This window comes from Schistocerca gregaria, chromosome 2 (assembly GCF_023897955.1).
Source record: "Schistocerca gregaria isolate iqSchGreg1 chromosome 2, iqSchGreg1.2, whole genome shotgun sequence".
In the NCBI taxonomy this organism is placed as follows: domain Eukaryota; kingdom Metazoa; phylum Arthropoda; class Insecta; order Orthoptera; family Acrididae; genus Schistocerca; species Schistocerca gregaria.
Genome location: NC_064921.1, coordinates 244843693 through 244863449, shown reverse-complemented (window position 1 = coordinate 244863449; position 19757 = coordinate 244843693). Strand labels below are relative to the sequence as shown.

At 44.0% G+C, this 19757-nt stretch overlaps 1 protein-coding gene across 2 annotated transcripts in view; it reads left to right on the top strand.

Moving 5' to 3' along the window:
• LOC126336777 (CD82 antigen-like) overlaps positions 1 to 19757 on the top strand; it is a 277993-nt gene that overhangs the window by 149656 nt on the left and 108580 nt on the right. For both annotated transcript variants that reach the window (XM_050000790.1, XM_050000789.1), the window contains exon 2: positions 5583 to 5708. In XM_050000790.1, the coding sequence (XP_049856747.1) occupies positions 5598 to 5708 (111 nt within the window). In that variant the 5' untranslated portion in view covers positions 5583 to 5597. The remainder of the gene's footprint in view (positions 1 to 5582; positions 5709 to 19757) is intronic.

Below are 19757 nucleotides of genomic sequence, written 5' to 3'. Positions count from 1 at the left end.
TAGAAACGCATAGCGGTATTAAAAAAAATAACTAACGCAGAAAATTGTCGTATTTGTAACATTCCTCATCCTGCCTCCGCTACCAGTCTATTCCGGCATTTTCATAGTTACCACCTTCTTTCACTTGGTACGTTACAGAAATCTCTCCCTCCCCCCAGAGGTTAGAACAGACGGCAGTGTATGAATGTTTGAAAAAGCCGCCGCAAGTTTTCCTGGTTAGCCTTTGCAGTACGCAATGGATGCGGTAAAGAAAGTTTCACATTCACTTGGACACAATCGTCATGTAGCGCTACTAGCCTATTTCTGCGTTTCCACTCTTTCACTTCGTACGTTACGGAACTTTTTCGTGCACTATACAACCAACGAGCTTCGTTCAAACGAATAAACTCTGTTAAATATTTACAGTGTGGTGGTTTTACGTATGAATTAGGTTTATGTTGTTCCCACTTCAAGTTTGAGCTATGTGAAATTAGCGATAGCTCCGTAAGTCTAGGGTTGCGTGAAATATAGTGCATACTTTCCGGCTCTTTTCATTTTTATCTGTACGTCGTTTAAATTTCCGTACGCAGAGTAGTGACAGGATTGTTTGACACATACGCGAGAATAAATTGTATTTTCATTAGACTTTTTTCCTGGAGGGAGACATTTTAGGCGAAAAGCAGTAGCATACGATAGAACGTCGTAACAAGAAGATATAATCTGAGGGGGGGGGAAAGCGTCCCACAACCGGATAACTCATATCGTTACAATAATATTACCTACACTATTTATTACTTCAGAGCAAAATAAACTTTTACCTCGCGATTCAATGTCGGGTTTCTTATCCGCGTTTTAGAACCTCAAAAGTCGCACGTAGGCTAAGCTGACTTTTGAAATACATCTCCGTTACTCACAACTGTTAATTCGTGGCGCTTGGCGACTAACTGTTAACGTAACGGTGGTGTTTCTTTGGTCGTCCCGCCGCAGCGAGCTATCAGGAGCCCGCCTCTCCCCTTTCACAGGCGTAATTGAAGGCTCCATCAGCTTTGTACTTCAAACGAGCACCTGCAGCTGCGCCGCCTCTGCCAGCAGCTCGCTTTGTGATGCAGTCAATGGAGGTCTCGTTCATTGTCACGCTTCGTCTGTCGGAGAAGGTGGGTGCGACGCCAGAGCGCTCTGCCGCCTTTCCGAGAAATCAAATGAAACAAAGGGCGCGCGCCGGCGAGATGACATTATTACTGGACTTCCATGTTCCCCACTAACGACCACGCGAGCTCCCGGCGTTGCAGCAGCCCCAAGCGGCCGTAGAGGCCCACTATGAAATCCTTTCTTTGTGAAGATAGGAGTGAAATGCGGCTAACCGTTAATTACTCAGGATAAATGTGCAGCAGCCAGTCGCCATTTATGATATTAAATTTATTACCAAAACCTTCTGAAGTTGCTCATTTTGTTTATCATATAAATAAATTGGTAGATCCAATATTTGTTCTGGAACCCGGATTTTATTACTATTTCGTAAGTATGGCTACCGAAATATGTACAACACAGTGCGTTGTAAACTTTGTGTGTGTTAGGCTGAACGTCTCGTAGCATAGCGTTCATCATGTAAACTGCGGACGGAATAGCGACAAGCAGACTTCTTCCGCACTCGGGTAAAAAAAAATCTTATCAGATAGTCTTAAGAAGGTTTTATGTATTTCAGCTTACAGCATATTTCGGTATTCAGAGGATATACAGAGTAATAATAATTAAAGTTCCAGGTCAAATATCTGGAAAAAATCATCGCTCGAATTTGGCGTTATTCTGAGCAAAGATGATCGGTAAGCGCCATAACGTAAAGTGGTTCCACTATAGATAGCAAACGAATAGCAATACAACGGATATAGTGTGGGTCGCACATTAACCCAACCGCAGTGTGCAGTGTGCATTACTGGACAAGTTTGGCATTCAACATTTGTGGCACTGGTACTTACGTAAGCCCGTCAAGCACGGCAAGGATATATCGCATCGGAAGGGAAAAATGGTGTTCAATTGTCCTGGGGCCAAATACCGCATAAGCTGCATTGAGGTAGCAAAGTCGACCGTCTCACCCGTCAGACGCAAACTGAAGAACAGCCGTGCATCAGGCATCTTTTATTTTGCATATTTTTCCTCGTACATAGTTGTCCATAACGTTCCCCTTTTCTTTGATAGTATTCCGATCAAATTTGATACCATTGTGAGCATTTTTTTTACTGCGGTTTGAAACTGGGACTTAGATTCTAATCACTCGTGCGTTAAATTTTACGTTAGTTTGCATTAATAGGAGAAAAAATTACATAGTTGGAAAAGTCGGGGGAAATCCAGTTACAATGAGGTGGGGAGGGGGGGGGGGGCGAGGGAAGAGAACTGAATTCAGTTTCCGGTTCGTTTTTACTAATTTCAATGAAGACTTCATAGCGCATTGTCATGCTTAAAGTTGAGTAACCGTAGCGTAAAGAGCGTCCAATTCAAACCACCGTGCGTCGTTGTTATAAAGGCTATTGGTATCACATTCCAGTGTCAGCAGTTGGAAGCGTGTTACTGCGAGGACGTATTTGGGGTTGGGGAGACAAAATGTTTTTGTCCTCGAAACTTGGGGGATTTCAGAGGCTGCGGGTTGTGGATGATGCGGGCCGCAAGGGCGACGGGGTGGATGCAGGGCAGGATCCGTGGTGCCATTAGTGTTTAATGGGGCGTAACAGGGGCTCCTTGCTCAGCTGAAACGCAGTAAACGCCAGGCGTAACACACATACTGTTTACACAACGGCGCGCCTGCTATTTAATGCTGCTCAGTACAGCCAGTGGCGATCCGTAGTGTACTTGCCTAGCCTAGGCCCATGCGTGTCACAATTTAGCTACGACGAAGTGTGTGTTTCTCCGCGGAAACATAAATTTCGAGGAGAAACGACGTACTGAGCAGTCGCACCTAAGAAGCCTCGAATATTATCAGATAACAAGAGTGCATTTAGATCTTAGCAGTGGTCCAGTACGATGCGGACACTTATGACATATCCTGGATAACAAGCAAGAAGTGACAAAAAAGGAATGCAATTGGCCAACAGGTAAAAGTGGACAGGGCCACGCAGGAATGGTATTCAATCATGACCATACACCAGCAAAAGGCAATGAAATGACACAAACACAAGATTTCAAAGTATCTCTAACTGAAATTAACATCATCATTAAAAAAAAGCTTTCCAAAGTGGGAAAGCAGTTGCAATAGATCTAAAAATGATGTAACAGTAAAACAACGAGGTCATATTTCGGAACATATTGGTTTACTTAAACAGAACAGAAGACGTAACAACATTGATAAAAACAATATGATTCAGATAAGGTTCATTAGTCATCTAAATTTAAGCAAGCCTATTGAGCTCCTGTTTTGTCTCTTTACATGCGACACATCTTTCGAAAGACGAAAACCGAATTTCGATGTCGTGTGTACATGTTCCCGTCTGAAGCGGATTTGCTAGCTCAGTTAAATGTGACGTTTTTAAGTCAGCTGTTCCCGTTCTAACGGTCAGCACATTCCCTATTTCTGTTCACTTAGAGGTAGACAGTTTTGTGCTCAGTCGGTTTCTGCTTCTCGTTCACTGCACAATAATTCACCCGTCCATATTTGTCCAATATTTTGAAGGCAAGACGTAACTTGACAGTCCAGGAACGCTTCAAAACCGGTTGCGTTTACACGTGAGCGAAAATACATTACGGAATGAAAAAACCGGGAACTAGAAGCGGATTTCCAGAATCGATTTTGAAGTGTTAACATGACCACTCGGAGGCGGTACCGGGAAATCGGTTTACGAAATCTTGTTTCGGGAGCCCATGTAAACGGTGTGTCATAAAACTTCAGAAATTTGAAGTAGTTCTTAGGATTCAGTACCACAATCAGTTTTAGTGCTTTCGCGATGCAAAAAAGTGGTTTCTAAGTAAATACAATCAACACACTGCCCTTTGTCACATATGTTGATATTCGCAAAGTCTCATCAAAACACAGAGTACTTCCCGTTGACATACAAGCATAAAAATTTGCCAAGAAGCAAGGTTTCACATTACAGCCAATGGAAAAAATAGGAAAATTTTTAATCTGTAATTATACAAAAAAATTGTCATTTGTTTTGAGACTTCAAACTCGAAAGTTTTGAAGTCTGTGGGACCGATATCTTGCCGATATCAGTGTGAATTACATGCAAAAATCGTAGAGATCTCCATTTCCGGAATGGATGGGCTGTCTATAAAGATAATAAACTTCGTACGGAACCATCAGTGCGCGATCTCTATTCACACCTGGTCAATTTTTTACAATATAGGCGCTAAGACAGTGGCCAAGAAACCTGGCCCTTTTAGTAAACTGTGGCCAACAGCTACCAACTTCTGTCCAGTATTTGCTATCCACGAACGGTTTGAGAACGCATGAAACAGCTCAATGTGTGTGACTGCAGTTGTAAACGTGAACCTAAAACCACTCCCTCATCGCCATGGGTTTTATACGCTTTGGTGGTCCTCCATTTCCCATTCACGAAGGATGTTGCGGTTTCTTAATGCTAGGGTTTAGTTTGAAAATCTGGGTGTCAAAAAGGTCATCGCACCAACGTAGTTATTATTAGAGCTCAGTGAATCAGCTGGAAATCGTTCGAGTGGCAGAGACCGGCCAAAATGTTCCTTCGAGAAAGTTGTAGAGCTTCCTTTAACGTTCTCGAAGGTTTATGAACGCTCTCGCTGGACTACAAAGAAATGAGAGAGATAGAGAATTTCACATTAGTTTATTGAGTTTATTGTTGCGTAATTAAGTAGATTCGAGAACATTTAAGCTTGTCTTTGAGCTTGAAAAACATGTTTAAAACTTTGAGTTCTAATTTTTATGTTCATCTCGAATGTTCTGAAATGGTCTCAGAAAACAAATCGAAGATTGAACGAAGTGCGTCTTTTTCGGCTAATGAATTGAGTATCATTGCTTGGTTCATAATCGAGACGTAACACTGAACGACTGGGACTTGATAAATAAATGTCGGGTTTGATTAAAACTCCAGAGTTGTCAAGATGTTCATCCTTCGGTGGTCGTCCTGGACGGGATATTTTCATATCCTTCTCCAGTGTTTTTCATACCTCTGTTTATGCAACTTCTTGCCAAAATCAGTCAGGATGTAGCGTAGTCCGCCGTTCGTAACTGCTGCATCATTGCCGTACTACTCGTGAGTGTGAGGTATTCCTGATTTAATGATGTTGTCCCATATAAAGATGATCTGACATGCCATTAACAAATGTGAACGTACTTTTCAGAACGGAACCTATTCCACAGACGTGGGCTGTTAATCAAATGCCTAAGTCACATAGACAGCAAAAGGGAAAAAACAACGCTGCTGACCAGATGACTGAAAAATATGGAAGTGCTCCTCTCTGCCAAAGATTTTTTGTAGTTGTCGCTAATGCCACCTTTGGAGATCGCCAAAAACTAAACTATACATTATAGCGACCTGCAGCTTTCATCCTGAGCCTGTAACGGTCCTTTACCATTGTTTCCACCAGAAATTGACTGTGACCTACGTGGTTTCCATGTCTGATTGTGTGTTTCTTGCCTGCAGGGTGGTGGACGGCGCATGCGCAACTATCATCGGTTGGCGAGACCCCCTGCACGCGGCAAGATGTCCAGCGGGTGCGGAACAGCGTTCGCGAAGTACTGCCTCTGCCTCTTCAACTTCGTCTTCTTCGTAAGTACTGCTGTTCATTCTTCATGCACCCGACTTCCGCCCACCTTACGAAAGAGTGTAGACTGTTGTTCACTTCGACTAATATACGCTCCTGGAGATGGAAAAAAGAACACATTTACACCGGTGTGTCAGACCCACCATACTTGATCCGGACACTGCGAGAGGGCTGTACAAGCAATGATCACACGCACGGCACAGCGGACTCACCAGGAACCGCCGTGTTGGCCGTCGAATGGCGCTAGCTGCGCAGCATTTGTGCACCGCCGCCGTCAGTGTCAGCCAGTTTGCCGTGGCATACGGAGCTCCATCGCAGTCTTTAACACTGGTAGCATGCCGCGACAGCGTGGACGTGAACCGTATGTGCAGTTGACGGACTTTGAGCGAGGGCGTATAGTGGGCATGCGGGAGGCCGGGTGGACGTACCGCCGAATTGCTCAACACGTGGGGCGTGAGGTCTCCACAGTACATCGATGTTGTCGCCAGTGGTCGGCGGAAGGTGCACGTGCCCGTCAACCTGGGACCGGACCGCAGCGACGCACGGATGCACGCCAAGACCGTAGGATCCTACGCAGTGCCGTAGGGGACCGCACCGCCACTTCCCAGCAAATTAGGGACACTGTTGCTCCTGGGGTATCGGTGAGGACCATTCGCAACCGTCTCCATGAAGCTGGGCTACGGTCCCGCACACCGTTAGGCCGTCTTCCGCTCACGCCCCAACATCGTGCAGCCCGCCTCCAGTGGTGTCGCGACAGGCGTGAATGGAGGGACGAATGGAGACGTGTCGTCTTCAGCGATGAGAGTCGCTTCTGCCTTGGTGCCAATGATGGTCGTATGCGTGTTTGGCGCCGTGCAGGTGAGCGCCACAATCAGGACTGCATACGACCGAGGCACACAGGGCCAACACTCGGCATTATGGTGTGGGGAGCGATCTCCTACACTGGCCGTACACCTCTGGTGATCGTCGAGGGGACACTGAATAGTGCATGGCACATCCAAACCGTCATCGAACCCATCGTTCTGCCATTCCTAGAACGGCAGGGGAACTTGCTGTTCCAGCTGGACAATGCACGTGCGCATGTATCCCGTGCCACCCAACGTGCTCTAGAAGGTGTAAGTCAACTACCCTGGTGAGCAAGATCTCCGGATCTGTCCCCCATTGAGCATGTTTGGGACTGGATGAAGCGTCGTCTCACGCGGTCTGCACGTCCAGCACGAACGCTGGTCCAACTGAGGCGCCAGGTGGAAATGGCATGGCAAGCCGTTCCACAGGACTACATCCAGCATCTCTACGATCGTCTCCATGGGAGAATAGCAGCCTGCATTGCTGCGAAAGGTGGATATACACTGTACTAGTGTCGACATTGTGCATGTTCTGTTGCCTGTCTCTATGTGTCTGTGTGCCTGTGGTTCTGTCAGTGTGATCATGTGATGTATCTGACCCCAGGAATGTGTCAATAAAGTTTCCCCTTCCTGGGACAATGAATTCACGGTGTTCTTATTTCAATTTCCGGGAGTGTATTTGTAGTATTATTTTCTTTTTTCGATTTACGAGGGTTTACTTAAAAGTAATGCATCCACCTTCGTAATTCAACAGTTGGCAGCAGTGGTACGCGGCAGGTACTGGCTTTTTCCATAGTCCCTTCCTTACAGCTCCAGTTAGCGGGAAGCCTTAGCATGGAACGGTTGTATTGTTACAGAGTAAAGTATGGAACACTGCGCAGACGGTCGGTCAATACGATTTAAGCAATGGTTAGTCATTGAATTCTTGACAACAGAAGGTGTCACCCCAAAGGAGATTCGTCAGAGAATGAAAGCAGTTTACGGTGATTGTGTTGATGTGAGTACTGTGCGTCGTTGGGGGAGTTAGTTTAAAGATCTTGACGCGGAAACATCTGACCTGCGTGACAAGAGTTGGACGTCCAATGACAGCAACCAGAGTTTCACAAGCAAAATGTTGACAGGTTGGTTCAGGACGTTGTCAGGAACTCCTCTCGCGCTACTAGAATGAAGGTGACGCCTTTCTCCATTCGGACAGGAGGCGAATCATCATTAGGCTTCTGATTATTAAGAGAACTGAGACTGTGGTTGCGCAAACAGTGTGTCGACTTTTTCCGTGACGGCTTCAGAAAACTTGTTCATCGTTGGATGAAATGTATCCAATTGGCTGGTGATTATGTGGAAAAGTGAGTATTGGTGATTAAAGATCACATTATTTCTGCGTTTGATTTATTAAAATCTTCACATCCAAACCCAATTAACGAAGGTGGAGGCATTACTTTTCATTCAACCCTCGTATTAGCTTTAGGGGAGGTGCCCATTCAGCCATCGCAGTAGGGAAATGTCATTTATGTCGATACGAACGGTAGGGCACCACAACACCCAGTCCCCGAGCGGAGAAAACCTCCGACACAGCCGGGAACTGTCATGAATTTGATTACTAGAGTAAAATTTTGCAGTAGTCTCATCAACTTCTTAGTTTTTAGAAATGACAGTACGTAACACATTAAGCTGCCGTTAAATTTACTCTTTATTGTGCAAAACGATCAAAGACATTTAGAATGTTTTGAAAATATGGTATTAATAATAGAAACAATATGTACATAAAAACAAAAATATAATATTAAGTCTAAATTGATAAGCAGCTTATATGTTACATGTCATTTCTACGGTTCATAAAAGCTGTGGAACTGTTTCTGCAATAGTTTCCGCTAAAATAACTTTTTGGCGATAAAGAATACAAGAAGTTTTTGTATACAATATCAACACCACCAGATATGTAAGTTAAAACTGCTGCATTTTAATAATTACTCCTGTGTGCAATTTTGGAGAATGTCAACGTTAAGAGTGGAAAAAGAATTCCACTGTTACGAGAGCGGATCGTTGGAAAGGGTACATAGAACGGTTCTATGAAGGGGCGAGGGACTACCTCATCACGCGATAGAAGAAAAGGTTGTCGATTTTGAGAATATAGTGCGTCTAGAGTTAGTATAAAAAAGAGCTCTCGAAGCTTTGCAAGAAAAAGAGGAAGAAGAGATTGATGACATTTCTAAGAACACTGGGGGAAGTGGCAACCAAATTATGGCGCAAATAAGTGCGAGGAATTGAATGGAGACATGCAGTCGAAATTGAGGGGGGAAAACCTTGCCCATACATCCAGAAGGAAGGGCACAGAACTGTGATAACTGTAGCACAGTCAGCGTGGTAGCTCATGCACCCTAGGTGCTTAAAGTAGTATTGTCTGAAGAATGAAATAGTTAAGATCTGTTTGACTATTGCTTTGTCTTTCGAAAAGTTAAAGCACCCTAGGCGCTCTATATTGTAGGCGAGACTTCAGACACATACACACGTTCTTTCGATGTGATCTCTCAGGTTAATTGGTAGATGTGCCTTCAGATTTTCATTTTTTGACTAAAAATCTAGATGCTATTTCTTTGTCGTTTCGGTTACTGCCATTACAAGATCTTCAATTAAAATTAAGGAAACGTTAGAATCAGAATTGTTTGTTGTGCATTATCGGGTTACATGAGGTGAAAAATTTTATTTTTTAAGTAGTTCACTCAACAAAACCTTTAAAACGACGTTTAGTTTCAGTGAAACATGCCTAACAGGACGTCAGCTGAAAATCTGAGCAGAGATGTGACTGTTGGCAGTAGTGCAACGACGCCGCTTTCTTTTGTTTTCCTTTTTCTTTCAGGTCTTAAAACGACGTACTTCTAAATTAGACATTCAAAATCGTATAATAAGATTAAAAGCGTAGTGATACACTAGAAAAAATTAATTTCTCAGGCGAGAGCAGCAAAGTTCATGAGTAGCTCTCCAAAATGGCACCTAGCCTCCATTAAATCTGCTTTACGTTCGGATCGTCTGTGGTACTTGTCTTAGGCTCGACGCGCGTGAAACGGTTTTCAGTTGGCCGATAACAATGTTTTATGATAGTGTTCTATAGTAGTTCTCGCATGAAAGGTAGAAAAAATCGATCCATAATAAACCGTAGCAGCAGACAATTTTGGATCGATCGTCGGCAGAGGGGGTCACGCACGCAACTTTCGTTTACGGCCGCGGATGTGTTGGTCATTTGCATTTTGTAGAAACTGCGCAATGATTCTGTGTCGATAAGTTGTATTTGAAATTTTAAACACGTTGTACATAAGGTCTCATTTCGTATATGTATATACATAGTACTTGCATTAAGGCAAATAACATACTTTCAGGTTTTAAAGTACATCATCACAAACGACATTCTGATGGGTGATTTCAGATTAAATACTGCCAACATCGTGTCAAAGTCAGGGGCTGACATTGTGATGTACTGTAGTTCCGAAAATTCTCAGATATGTCGAGTCTCCCTTTCACTTGCCTTAGTACTATCCCTTGATATGCTCTCAATTTCATAACAGAACAAAAGCTTGCTAACTCTTCAAAATTTATATTTTTGTGAACTATCCAGTGTTCATTTAATGCAACTCTCCATTCCTTTCACAGACAACCTATCCTCATCTTAGCATAACTACTTATCGCACAACATCTATGACTGTCTTACGTACACACATCTAGGCCTGCCCCTGTGGTTGTTGGGATCTGTGCCATACCTTCGATTACTGTTTTTAGGAGGAGGAGCAGGAGGAGATTAATGTTCAATGTCCTGTCTACAACGAGGGCATTACCGATGGAGCAGCAGCTCGATTTAGGGAAGGAGGGGGGGAAATCCGCTATGCCTTTAAAAGGATGTGACTTAGGGAAATCAGGATGGCCATACGCGGGTTTGAACTGTCGTCGTTCAATGTTGTGTAGTATGCTAACCACTGCGCCATCTCGGTCAGATCCGTTTTCAGCAACAACTCGTTTTGTAATATGTCCAACCATTCTGTCTTGTCGTTTCATTACATTTTTCAAGAGACATTTTTATTATCGCTGACTCGTTTCAGGACGTCTTCGTCCTTAGCTCGATCACTTCATCTGACCCTCAAGCTTTCTGTAACACATTACGAGGATGAGTATGTCAGACTTCTATCTCAGCCGCTGTCCATGTTTCGCACACTACGCATCCATAAACAGGCCATACGCGTAATATATTATAGTCTGGTTACCGAAGTTGCGCACACACTGATATCCTTCATAGACCGAATAAAACCGATCGATCGAAAAATCGCTGGTGCGCGCCCTGCTTCAGGCTACGGCGGATGGTTCTAACTCGCTGTTGTTGGGCCAGTAGTTCACACAGCATCCTCCGTACTGTGTATTGATTGCAGAAAGGCTGTTACCGAGGTAACAGTTTTTATGAGAGTGGATTAATGTGCGGACATCAAACCTTATCTTCTGGACGTCAGGAGGTAGGAAAGATGTGCAGATGTTGTTCCATTTGAGGACCGGAAAGGCAAACCCACGCTTTTCAACGGTGACTTAAATAGCTATTTTAATTTACTTAGATCGGAATCATAAATACACGGAGTGAAATATTACCCATAATTTGTGCAGGAATGACACTGCATGTACAGGAATCAAAGGGCATGAAACTGAAGCAGTATTTACGGCGTGAGACAGGGATGTAGCCTGCAATCGATTTTGTTCAGCCTGTACGTTCAACAAGTTGCGAAGAAAATAAAGATTGTATTCTGAAAGGGAATCAAAAGATCGCCAGAGACGTAAAAGACCAAGATCAATTAAACAGAATAATAGTACAAAAGTGTGCAATTTCAGCCTGCAGATTGATTTTCATTATTTTCAAGTTACTGCTGCCCATCTTCAGAATTGTTAGAAAAAAATATTTCAAAATTATGTTCACAAAATTCCAGAATTTTAAGATTCTTCAAAATCCAAAACACCATTTTCTACAATTATACGGTAAGCTTTCAATACGTAACTGTGTCTTTCTTGTCACGATTAAAAATATACTAGCCTCCTAAGACTTAATATTCATTTTCAAGAAACCTGATTAGCGCATCGTTTGTAGCGCTAGAAAGTGCCCACACACTGCAGAAAATGAATTGACGTAACGAATATCCTAACGCATCAGCATTGATGAACATTCGATATATGAATTAAAAAACGCCTCCAGTCAGAACTTTTCGTGTTAAATTAATTACTCGATGCATTTCGGACCCTGTGGGTCCATCTTCAGGTGTAATTCGTTTTAAAACATGCTTTATTTTTTCGCTTGAATGAAATTAAATGCATGTTCCCAATAATTCAAGAAAAGCTGTTTTTAATGATTTAGCAACAGCTTAAGTTTTTTCTCCATCGTTTCCAAACACACAATTTCACTCTAGCACATGTTTGTAAACAGTGTTTACAAATGTTTTTGCGAATGTGCAACTTAAACCATTTTTGAGAACCATTACAGGGAACATTGTAGACAAAACAATCGGCCAGCGTTTGGAGCGCTTGTAAAAGATAGAAAACGTGAATTTATCGTGATACGTAAACAGATGGTGTTGCACAAAACTGAAGTTTTTATCGGAATATCGGAATATGCTGGAGGAACTGAAAATCCAGAAAAACTGCTTAAATGAGCAAAGGAATTTCATGTATTGCGCCAGCTGCGGCGGCGACGTAGATACGAGGGGAAATACCAGCGTGGCGCTATTTGCGGCCTGGCGCAAGGGAATGCCGTCCCACGATCATCGTATCGTAATTAGGGGAGACGCAAATTATAAATGTCTAAGACGGTTTCTTAGAATGGTTTTAATGTTCTTATAAAGTTTAATGTTTCAATTCATTATTATAAATTATATTAATCATCTAGATTTATATGCTATACTTTAAAATTTTTTTGTTTGTTGTCAGTTTCCTACGGTCAGAGTGCGCTTCTCAGCGTTACAAACGATGCACCAATCTGGTTTCCTGAAAACTGTAATATATTAAGTCTTAGCTGGCTAGTGTGTGTTTAGTTATGACTATAGACCGGTGTTTTGTGAAATGCATTTTAATCCTTTACTTCGTTGGAGAAGCCATTTCTAGGTTCAAATAAACTATTTAAGTCTTTTTGGGGTCGTTAATTGAAAAATATAATGAAGAATAATATTCATGTTGGAAGATTTTATTATTTTGACACAGTCTAGTTCCTTTTGGTGAATAACCAATATTAACTTCTTATGTCGCACCTATAAAATGCACACACAATTGAGATATTTAATCCAGTTAAAATTATTTTTCTGGTTTTTTAATATTTTAATGAATTCTTTTACTGCAATATTTTTTCATGTGATAAGCACAATCCGTGGCCAGGTGGATGGGGAAACGAATTCTTAAATATGCCAAGGATGAAATATTCTTGATACTCGTAGGGGCCGTCTTGGCTTTTTCGATGGAAGGTGATTCACTACAGGCAAATATGTGTATTACCTGTTTGACTTTTTTGATAATGTTAGGCGTAATACAAAGCTGCCAAGAACCAGGTGCCTCAACATGTAAGAATGGTTCACGTGGGAAGGGAATGCTTGGAGATCTTCCGTTAAAGAAGTGCTCACGGATAGCTTTGAGAAATCTTTCTTAACGCATGAAATGATGCTGGCTATGGGAAGCAAAACGAGGATAGTGGAATGTAGTCGAATTAAGTCGGGTGATGCTGAGGGAATTAGATTAGGAAATAAGACACCTAAAGTAGTAAAGGAATTTTGCTATTTAGGGAGAATAGTAACTGATGATGGTCGAAGTAGAGAAGATATAAAATGTAGACTGGCAATGGCAAGGAAAGCGTTTCTGAAGAAGAGAAATGTGTTACCATCGAGTATAGATTTGTCAGGAAGTCGTTTCTGAAAGTACACTACTGGAAATGGAAAAAAAGAACACATTGACACCGGTGTGTCAGACCCACCATACTTGCTCCGGACACTGCGAGAGGGCTGTACAAGCAATGATCACACACACGGCACAGCGGACACACCAGGAACCGCCGTGTTGGCCGTCGAATGGCGCTAGCTGCGCAGCATTTGTGCACCGCCGCCGTCAGTGTCAGCCAGTTTGCCGTGGCATACGGAGCTCCATCGCAGTCTTTAACACTGGTAGCATGCCGCGACAGCGTGGACGTGAACCGTATGTGCAGTTGACGGACTTTGAGCGAGGGCGTATAGTGGGCATGCGGGAGGCCGGGTGGACGTACCGCCGAATTGCTCAACACGTGGGGCGTGAGGTCTCCACAGTACATCGATGTTGTCGCCAGTGGTCGGCGGAAGGTGCACGTACCTGTCGACCTGGGACCGGACCGCAGCGACGCACGGATGCACGCCAAGACCGTAGGATCCTACGCAGGGCCGTAGGGGACCGCACCGCCACTTCCCAGCAACTTAGGGACACTGTTGCTCCTGGGGTATCGGCGAGGACCATTCGTAACCGTCTCCATGAAGCTGGGCTACGGTCCCGCACACCGTTAGGCCGTCTTCCGCTCACGCCCCAACATCGTGCAGCCCGCCTCCAGTGGTGTCGCGACAGGCGTGAATGGAGGGACGAATGGAGACGTGTCGTCTTCAGCGATGAGAGTCGCTTCTACCTTGGTGCCAGTGATGGTCGTATGCGTGTTTGGCGCCGTGCAGGTGAGCGCCACAATCAGGACTGCATACGACCGAGGCACACAGGGCCAACACCCGGCATCATGGTGTGGGGAGCGATCTCTTACACTGGCCGTACACCTCTGGTGATCGTCGAGGGGACACTGAATAGTGCACGGTACATCCAAACCGTCATCGAACCCATCGTTCTGCCGGCCGTGGTGGTCTCGCGGTTCTAGGCGCGCAGTCCGGACCCGTGCGACTGCTACGGTCGCAGGTTCGAATCCTGCCTCGGGCATGGATGTGTGTGATGTCCTTAGGTTAGTTAGGTTTAAGTAGTTCTAAGTTCTAGGGGACTGATGACCACAGCAGTTGAGTCCCATAGTGCTCAGAGCCATTTGAACCATTTTTTGAACCCATCGTTCTACCATTCCTAGACCGTCAAGGGAACTTGCTGTTGCAACAGGACAATGCATGTCCGCATGTATCCCGTGCCACCCAACGTGCTCTAGAAGGTGTAAGTCAACTACCCTGGCCAACAAGATCTCCGGATCTGTCCCCCATTGAGCATGTTTGGGACTGGATGAAGCGTCGTCTCACGCGGTCTGCACGTCCAGCACGAACGCTGGTCCAACTGAGGCGCCAGGTGGAAATGGCATGGCAAGCCGTTCCACAGGACTACATCCAGCATCTCTACGATCGTCTCCATGGGAGAATAGCAGCCTGCATTGCTGCGAAAGGTGGATATACACTGTACTAGTGCTGACATTGTGCATGCTCTGTTGCCTGTGTCTATGTGCCTGTGGTTCTGTCAGTGTGATCATGTGATGTATCTGACCCCAGGAATGTGTCAAAGTTTCCCTTCCTGGGACAATGAATTCACGGTGTTCTTATTTCAATTTCCAGGAGTGTATTTGTATGGAGTTTAGCCATGTATGGAAGTGAAACATGGACGATAAATAGTTTGGAAAAGAAGAGAATAGAAGCTTTCGAAATGTGGTACTACAGAAGAATGCTGAAGTACTTTTAAATAAAACTAATGATAAAAATAAACTTTGTTCACTTGCTTTTGACAGTCTTGGCAAAAAATTACTTGACCGTCACTTTTGAAATTGGAGTCTTCCCCATTCCACTTTCGAAAAAGACAGATTTTTGAAGATTCCTGTGGAGGCTTGACAGAATTAAACTCGAGCACACTTCTCGGTGCGAGTCAACACACCTCGCAACTTTACTTCAAAACCAGAGTGTCAAGGGCCACATTTGTACTTTCAATACACCTCTCTGATGTCGGCTGGCATTTCAATAAAGGCTGGTTCGGTTTGGTCCAACGCAACGGCATGTGTATACATTACCAAAGGGACAATGTGGCGACACTCTGCTATACAGTGTCGATTTCAGTGCAGTATATTTCTGATACCTTTCGAACTGAAGAATAAGAACTCAGGTGTCGCCGATGCAACAGCGCACTGAAACATCGTTACAAAGACAAACGACATTGTGCCAAACAGTCTTGATTTCAGTGCAATGTATAAATTTGCGAGTATCATGTCTTTCATGAAAATGTCCAGATTCACATTGACTTTTCGTAGTAGTAAATTAGAAAATGTATTTGAAAACAGTGTCCTCCTTAGCCCCCTACTTTTACTGTGAAAGTTCTATTTAGGTTAGACATTGAAGAGCCAAAGAAACTGGTACACCTGCCTAATATCGTGTAGGGTCCCCGCGAGCACAGAGAAGTGACGTAACACGACGTGGCATGGACTCGAATTATGTGTGAAATAGTGCTGGAGGGAACTGACACCATGAATCCTGCGGTCCATAAATCCGTAAGAGTACGAGGGGGTGGAGATCTCTTCTGACCAGCACGTTGCCAAGGCGTCCCAGATGTGCTCAATAATGTTCGTCTGGGGAGTTCGGTTGCCAGCGGAAGTGTTGGCTCAGTGTCCCTGGAGCCATGCTGTAGCAATCCTGGACGTATAGGGTGTCGCATTGTCCTGCTGAAATTGCCCAAATCCGTCGGGATCCACAATGGACATGAATGGATGCAGGTGATCAAACAAGATGCTTACGTACTGTCCCCTGTCAGGGTAGCATCTAGACGTATTAGGAGTCCCATCACTCCAACTGCACACGCCTTACACCGTTACATCTCCAGCAGTTTGAACATCCCCTGCTAACATGCAGGGTCCATGGATTCATGAGGTGTCTTCATACTCTGTGTCCATCCGCTCGATAAAATTTGAAACGAGACTCGTCCGACCAGGCATCATGTTTCCAGTCATCAACAGTCCAATGTCGGTGTTGACGGGCCCAGGCGAGGCGTAAAGATTCGTGTCGTGCAGTCATCAAGGGTACACGAATGCGCCTACAGCTCCGAAAGCCCATACCAATGATGTTTCGTTAAACACTTCACACGCTGAAATATACCTATGGCTACCAAAACAGCAATACCAGGAAGTATAGCAAACAACGAAATTTATACTGTGCGTGGTACAGCTCAGTAGAACGATTACATGATGAAATTGCAATTGATTTTGGTCGTACACAGGGTGCGAAATTTGGTACAGAGACCTACTGATTACGGCATCCAATCCTACTGAGCATGGATGGTAGATACTGGTACGTCATTCAGTTCTGCTTCAAATCTATGGCAGCTGTAAGTAGGATGTGTGGGTTTTTTTATTGGTAACGCTACGTAGCGCTCTGTATGAAGATCACTGGCTGTGCTGTGTGCAGTCTGTGGCTGGTTTGCATTGTTATCTGCTGTTGTAGTATTGGGCAGTTGGCTGTTAGCGGCGCGTAGCTTTGCGCAGTTGGATGTAAGCCGCCAGCAGTGGTGGATGTGGGGAGAGCGATGGCGGAGTTTTGAAATTTGTAAGACTGAATGTCATGATCTGCTATATACATTACGACTTTTGAACACTATTGAGGTAAATACATTGTTTGTTCTCTATCAAAATCTTTCATTTGCTAACTATGCCTATCAGTAGTTAGTGCCCTCAGTAGTTTGAATCTTTTATTTAGCTGGCAGTAGTGGCGCTCGCTGTACTGCAGTAGCTTGAGTAACGAAGATTTTTGTGAGGTAAATGATTTGTGAAACGTATAGGTTAATGTTAGTCAGGGCCATTGTTTTGCAGGGATTATTGAAAGTCAGATTGCGCTGCGCTAAAAAAATATTGTGTGTCAGTTTAAGCACAGTAATTCATTAATTTTTCTAAAGGGACGTTTCACAGTGTCTGGTGAGTGGTGGCATTCCATATTCTCGGTAACTCACGACCAGATGTATCCAAAATATCATACGCTGAAATTATACAGCAGTTTGTGGAAGGGTTGCAACCTTTGTCTCATTGAACGATTGTCTTCAGTCGTCGTTGGTCCCGTTGTTGCAGGATCTCTTTTCGACCGCAGCGATGTCTGAGATTTAATGTTTTATCGGATTCCTGATGTTCACGGTACACTCGTGAAATGGTCGTACGGGAAAATCCGCACTTCATCGCTACCTCTGAGATTGTGTCCCATCGCTCGTACCCCCGACTGTAGCACCACGTTCACTCACTCACCTTGATAATCTGCCATTGTAGCAGCAGTAACAGCGCCAGACACTTTTGTCTCCCATAAGCGTTGCCGACAGCAGTGCCGTATTCTACGTGTTTACATATCTCTCTGTTTGATAACGTATGCCTATAAAAAGTTCGTTGGTGCTTTAGTGTGTAAGGTAAAAACTTCAAATTTCGGGCCCTGGCTGTGAACTTTGTTTCGTATCGACAGGTTACTCTGTAACTGTAATGTTTTGCATTATGATTAATTTATTAAAATTCTGGAGCTATGTGAAAGTCATGAATCAATTGTTATTTCTATCATGTATGAATATGGGCAGCTGGCCCGAAACTGGTTATTTGAAAGGAAAGAAAAGCGATTTGCAGAATGAAATTGAATAATTTTGTACAAATAATGATCGCGGATACTCCAAATGATAAACATGCTAGCTTAATATCAGCGAAAGTGAAATAGAGTAACGCAGTGCAATCAAATTAAATCAGGTGATGCTGAGCGAATTAAATTAGGAACACTGTAGAATGATAGCAAACCCCCGCTTTTCATTTATTATAATATTGTTCTGCCAAGAACAGACGGAAGATTCAGATAACATAATAAGACACCGAAGATAGTAAATTTCAGCAGAAAAGTAGCTGATAATGGCGAAGCAGAAAGTGAACAACATACAGACTGGCATTAGGAAGACGAGTCTTCCTGAAATATGAAACTTCCTGGCAGATTAAAACTGTCGCGCCGAGACTCGAACTCGGGACCTTTGCCTTCCGCGGGCAAGTGCTCTACCAACTGAGCTACCCAAGCAAGACTCACGCTCCCTCCTCACAGCTCTACTTCTGCCAGTACCTCGTCTCCTACCTTCCAAACTTTACAGAAGCTCTCCTGCGAACCTTGTAGAACTAGCACTCCTGAAAGAAATAGGTCCCGAGTTCGAGTCAGTTTTAATCTGCCAGGAAGTTTCATATCAGCGCACACTCCGCTGCAGAGTGAAAATCTCATTCTGGTTCCTGAAAGATATTTAAACACTTAATATAAACTTTTATTCTTTTGTGTTTTGTTTTAGGTGTTTGCTGCATTTTAGCCTTTTACAGGAATTAAACTTGGACGATAACAGTTCAAACAGTGGAAGCATTTGAAATGAAGTGTTAGAAGAGAATGCGGAAGACAGATAACTAGGTCGATGTAATACCTCATTAGTTATTTGAACTGGGAAGATTTTTTTTCACAACTTAAAATACGAGAAGGAAGGAGTTGGGCAAAATTGATGACACATTTTGACACATCGAACACAGTTTAATAAGTCGCGAGTGTAGGGGATAAAAATTGTAGGCGGAGAAAAAGGCTTGACTACAATAATCACTTTCGGATCAATTTGCAATTTTTGTGCGGAGACGAAAAGAACTGCACAGCATAGAGCGAATCAAACTAGCCTTGAATGACCGCGGTACTGATCCGTAGACAAAATGTTTGTGTGCTTGAGCTGGGGACTCCACTGCTCGCCTTTGGCAGATGGATTGGCCCAGGCAGGTCATCGACACGCAGAGAGCTTAGTCAGAGCTTCGTTGGCTACGGGCCACGGTGGCCGCAAAACATTCACGCTCCGTTACGCGTGGCTGGTGCGCCCGCACTGCTCCCAGCGGCGGGTTGGCGACTTATTCCCTACTGGCGCCAGTGCAGATCTGCCGGCGATAGTAGGCACGCCGGTCACTGTTAAAGGCACGTTAGTTTTTGCTTCATCTGAGCCGTACTGCCTCAAATAATGAAGGAAGCCGGTGTTTCCTCCCGTCAGAGAAAGATTTACCTTTTCTACAGAGTGATACCGTTAAATTATGCTTGTGGCCGGAATAAATGTCAGAGTCGATATATGGCTTAGACTCGAGGGGGGGGGGGCTGCTAATTTCCTCCGAAAGTGTGCGCGACCTTGCTCGTAGTGAACAACGTACCAAAGTCCAGTCGGAGAAAAATAGGGTGGTAGTGATCGTGTAAAATTCAAATTAGTTTCATGAAAGCTGCA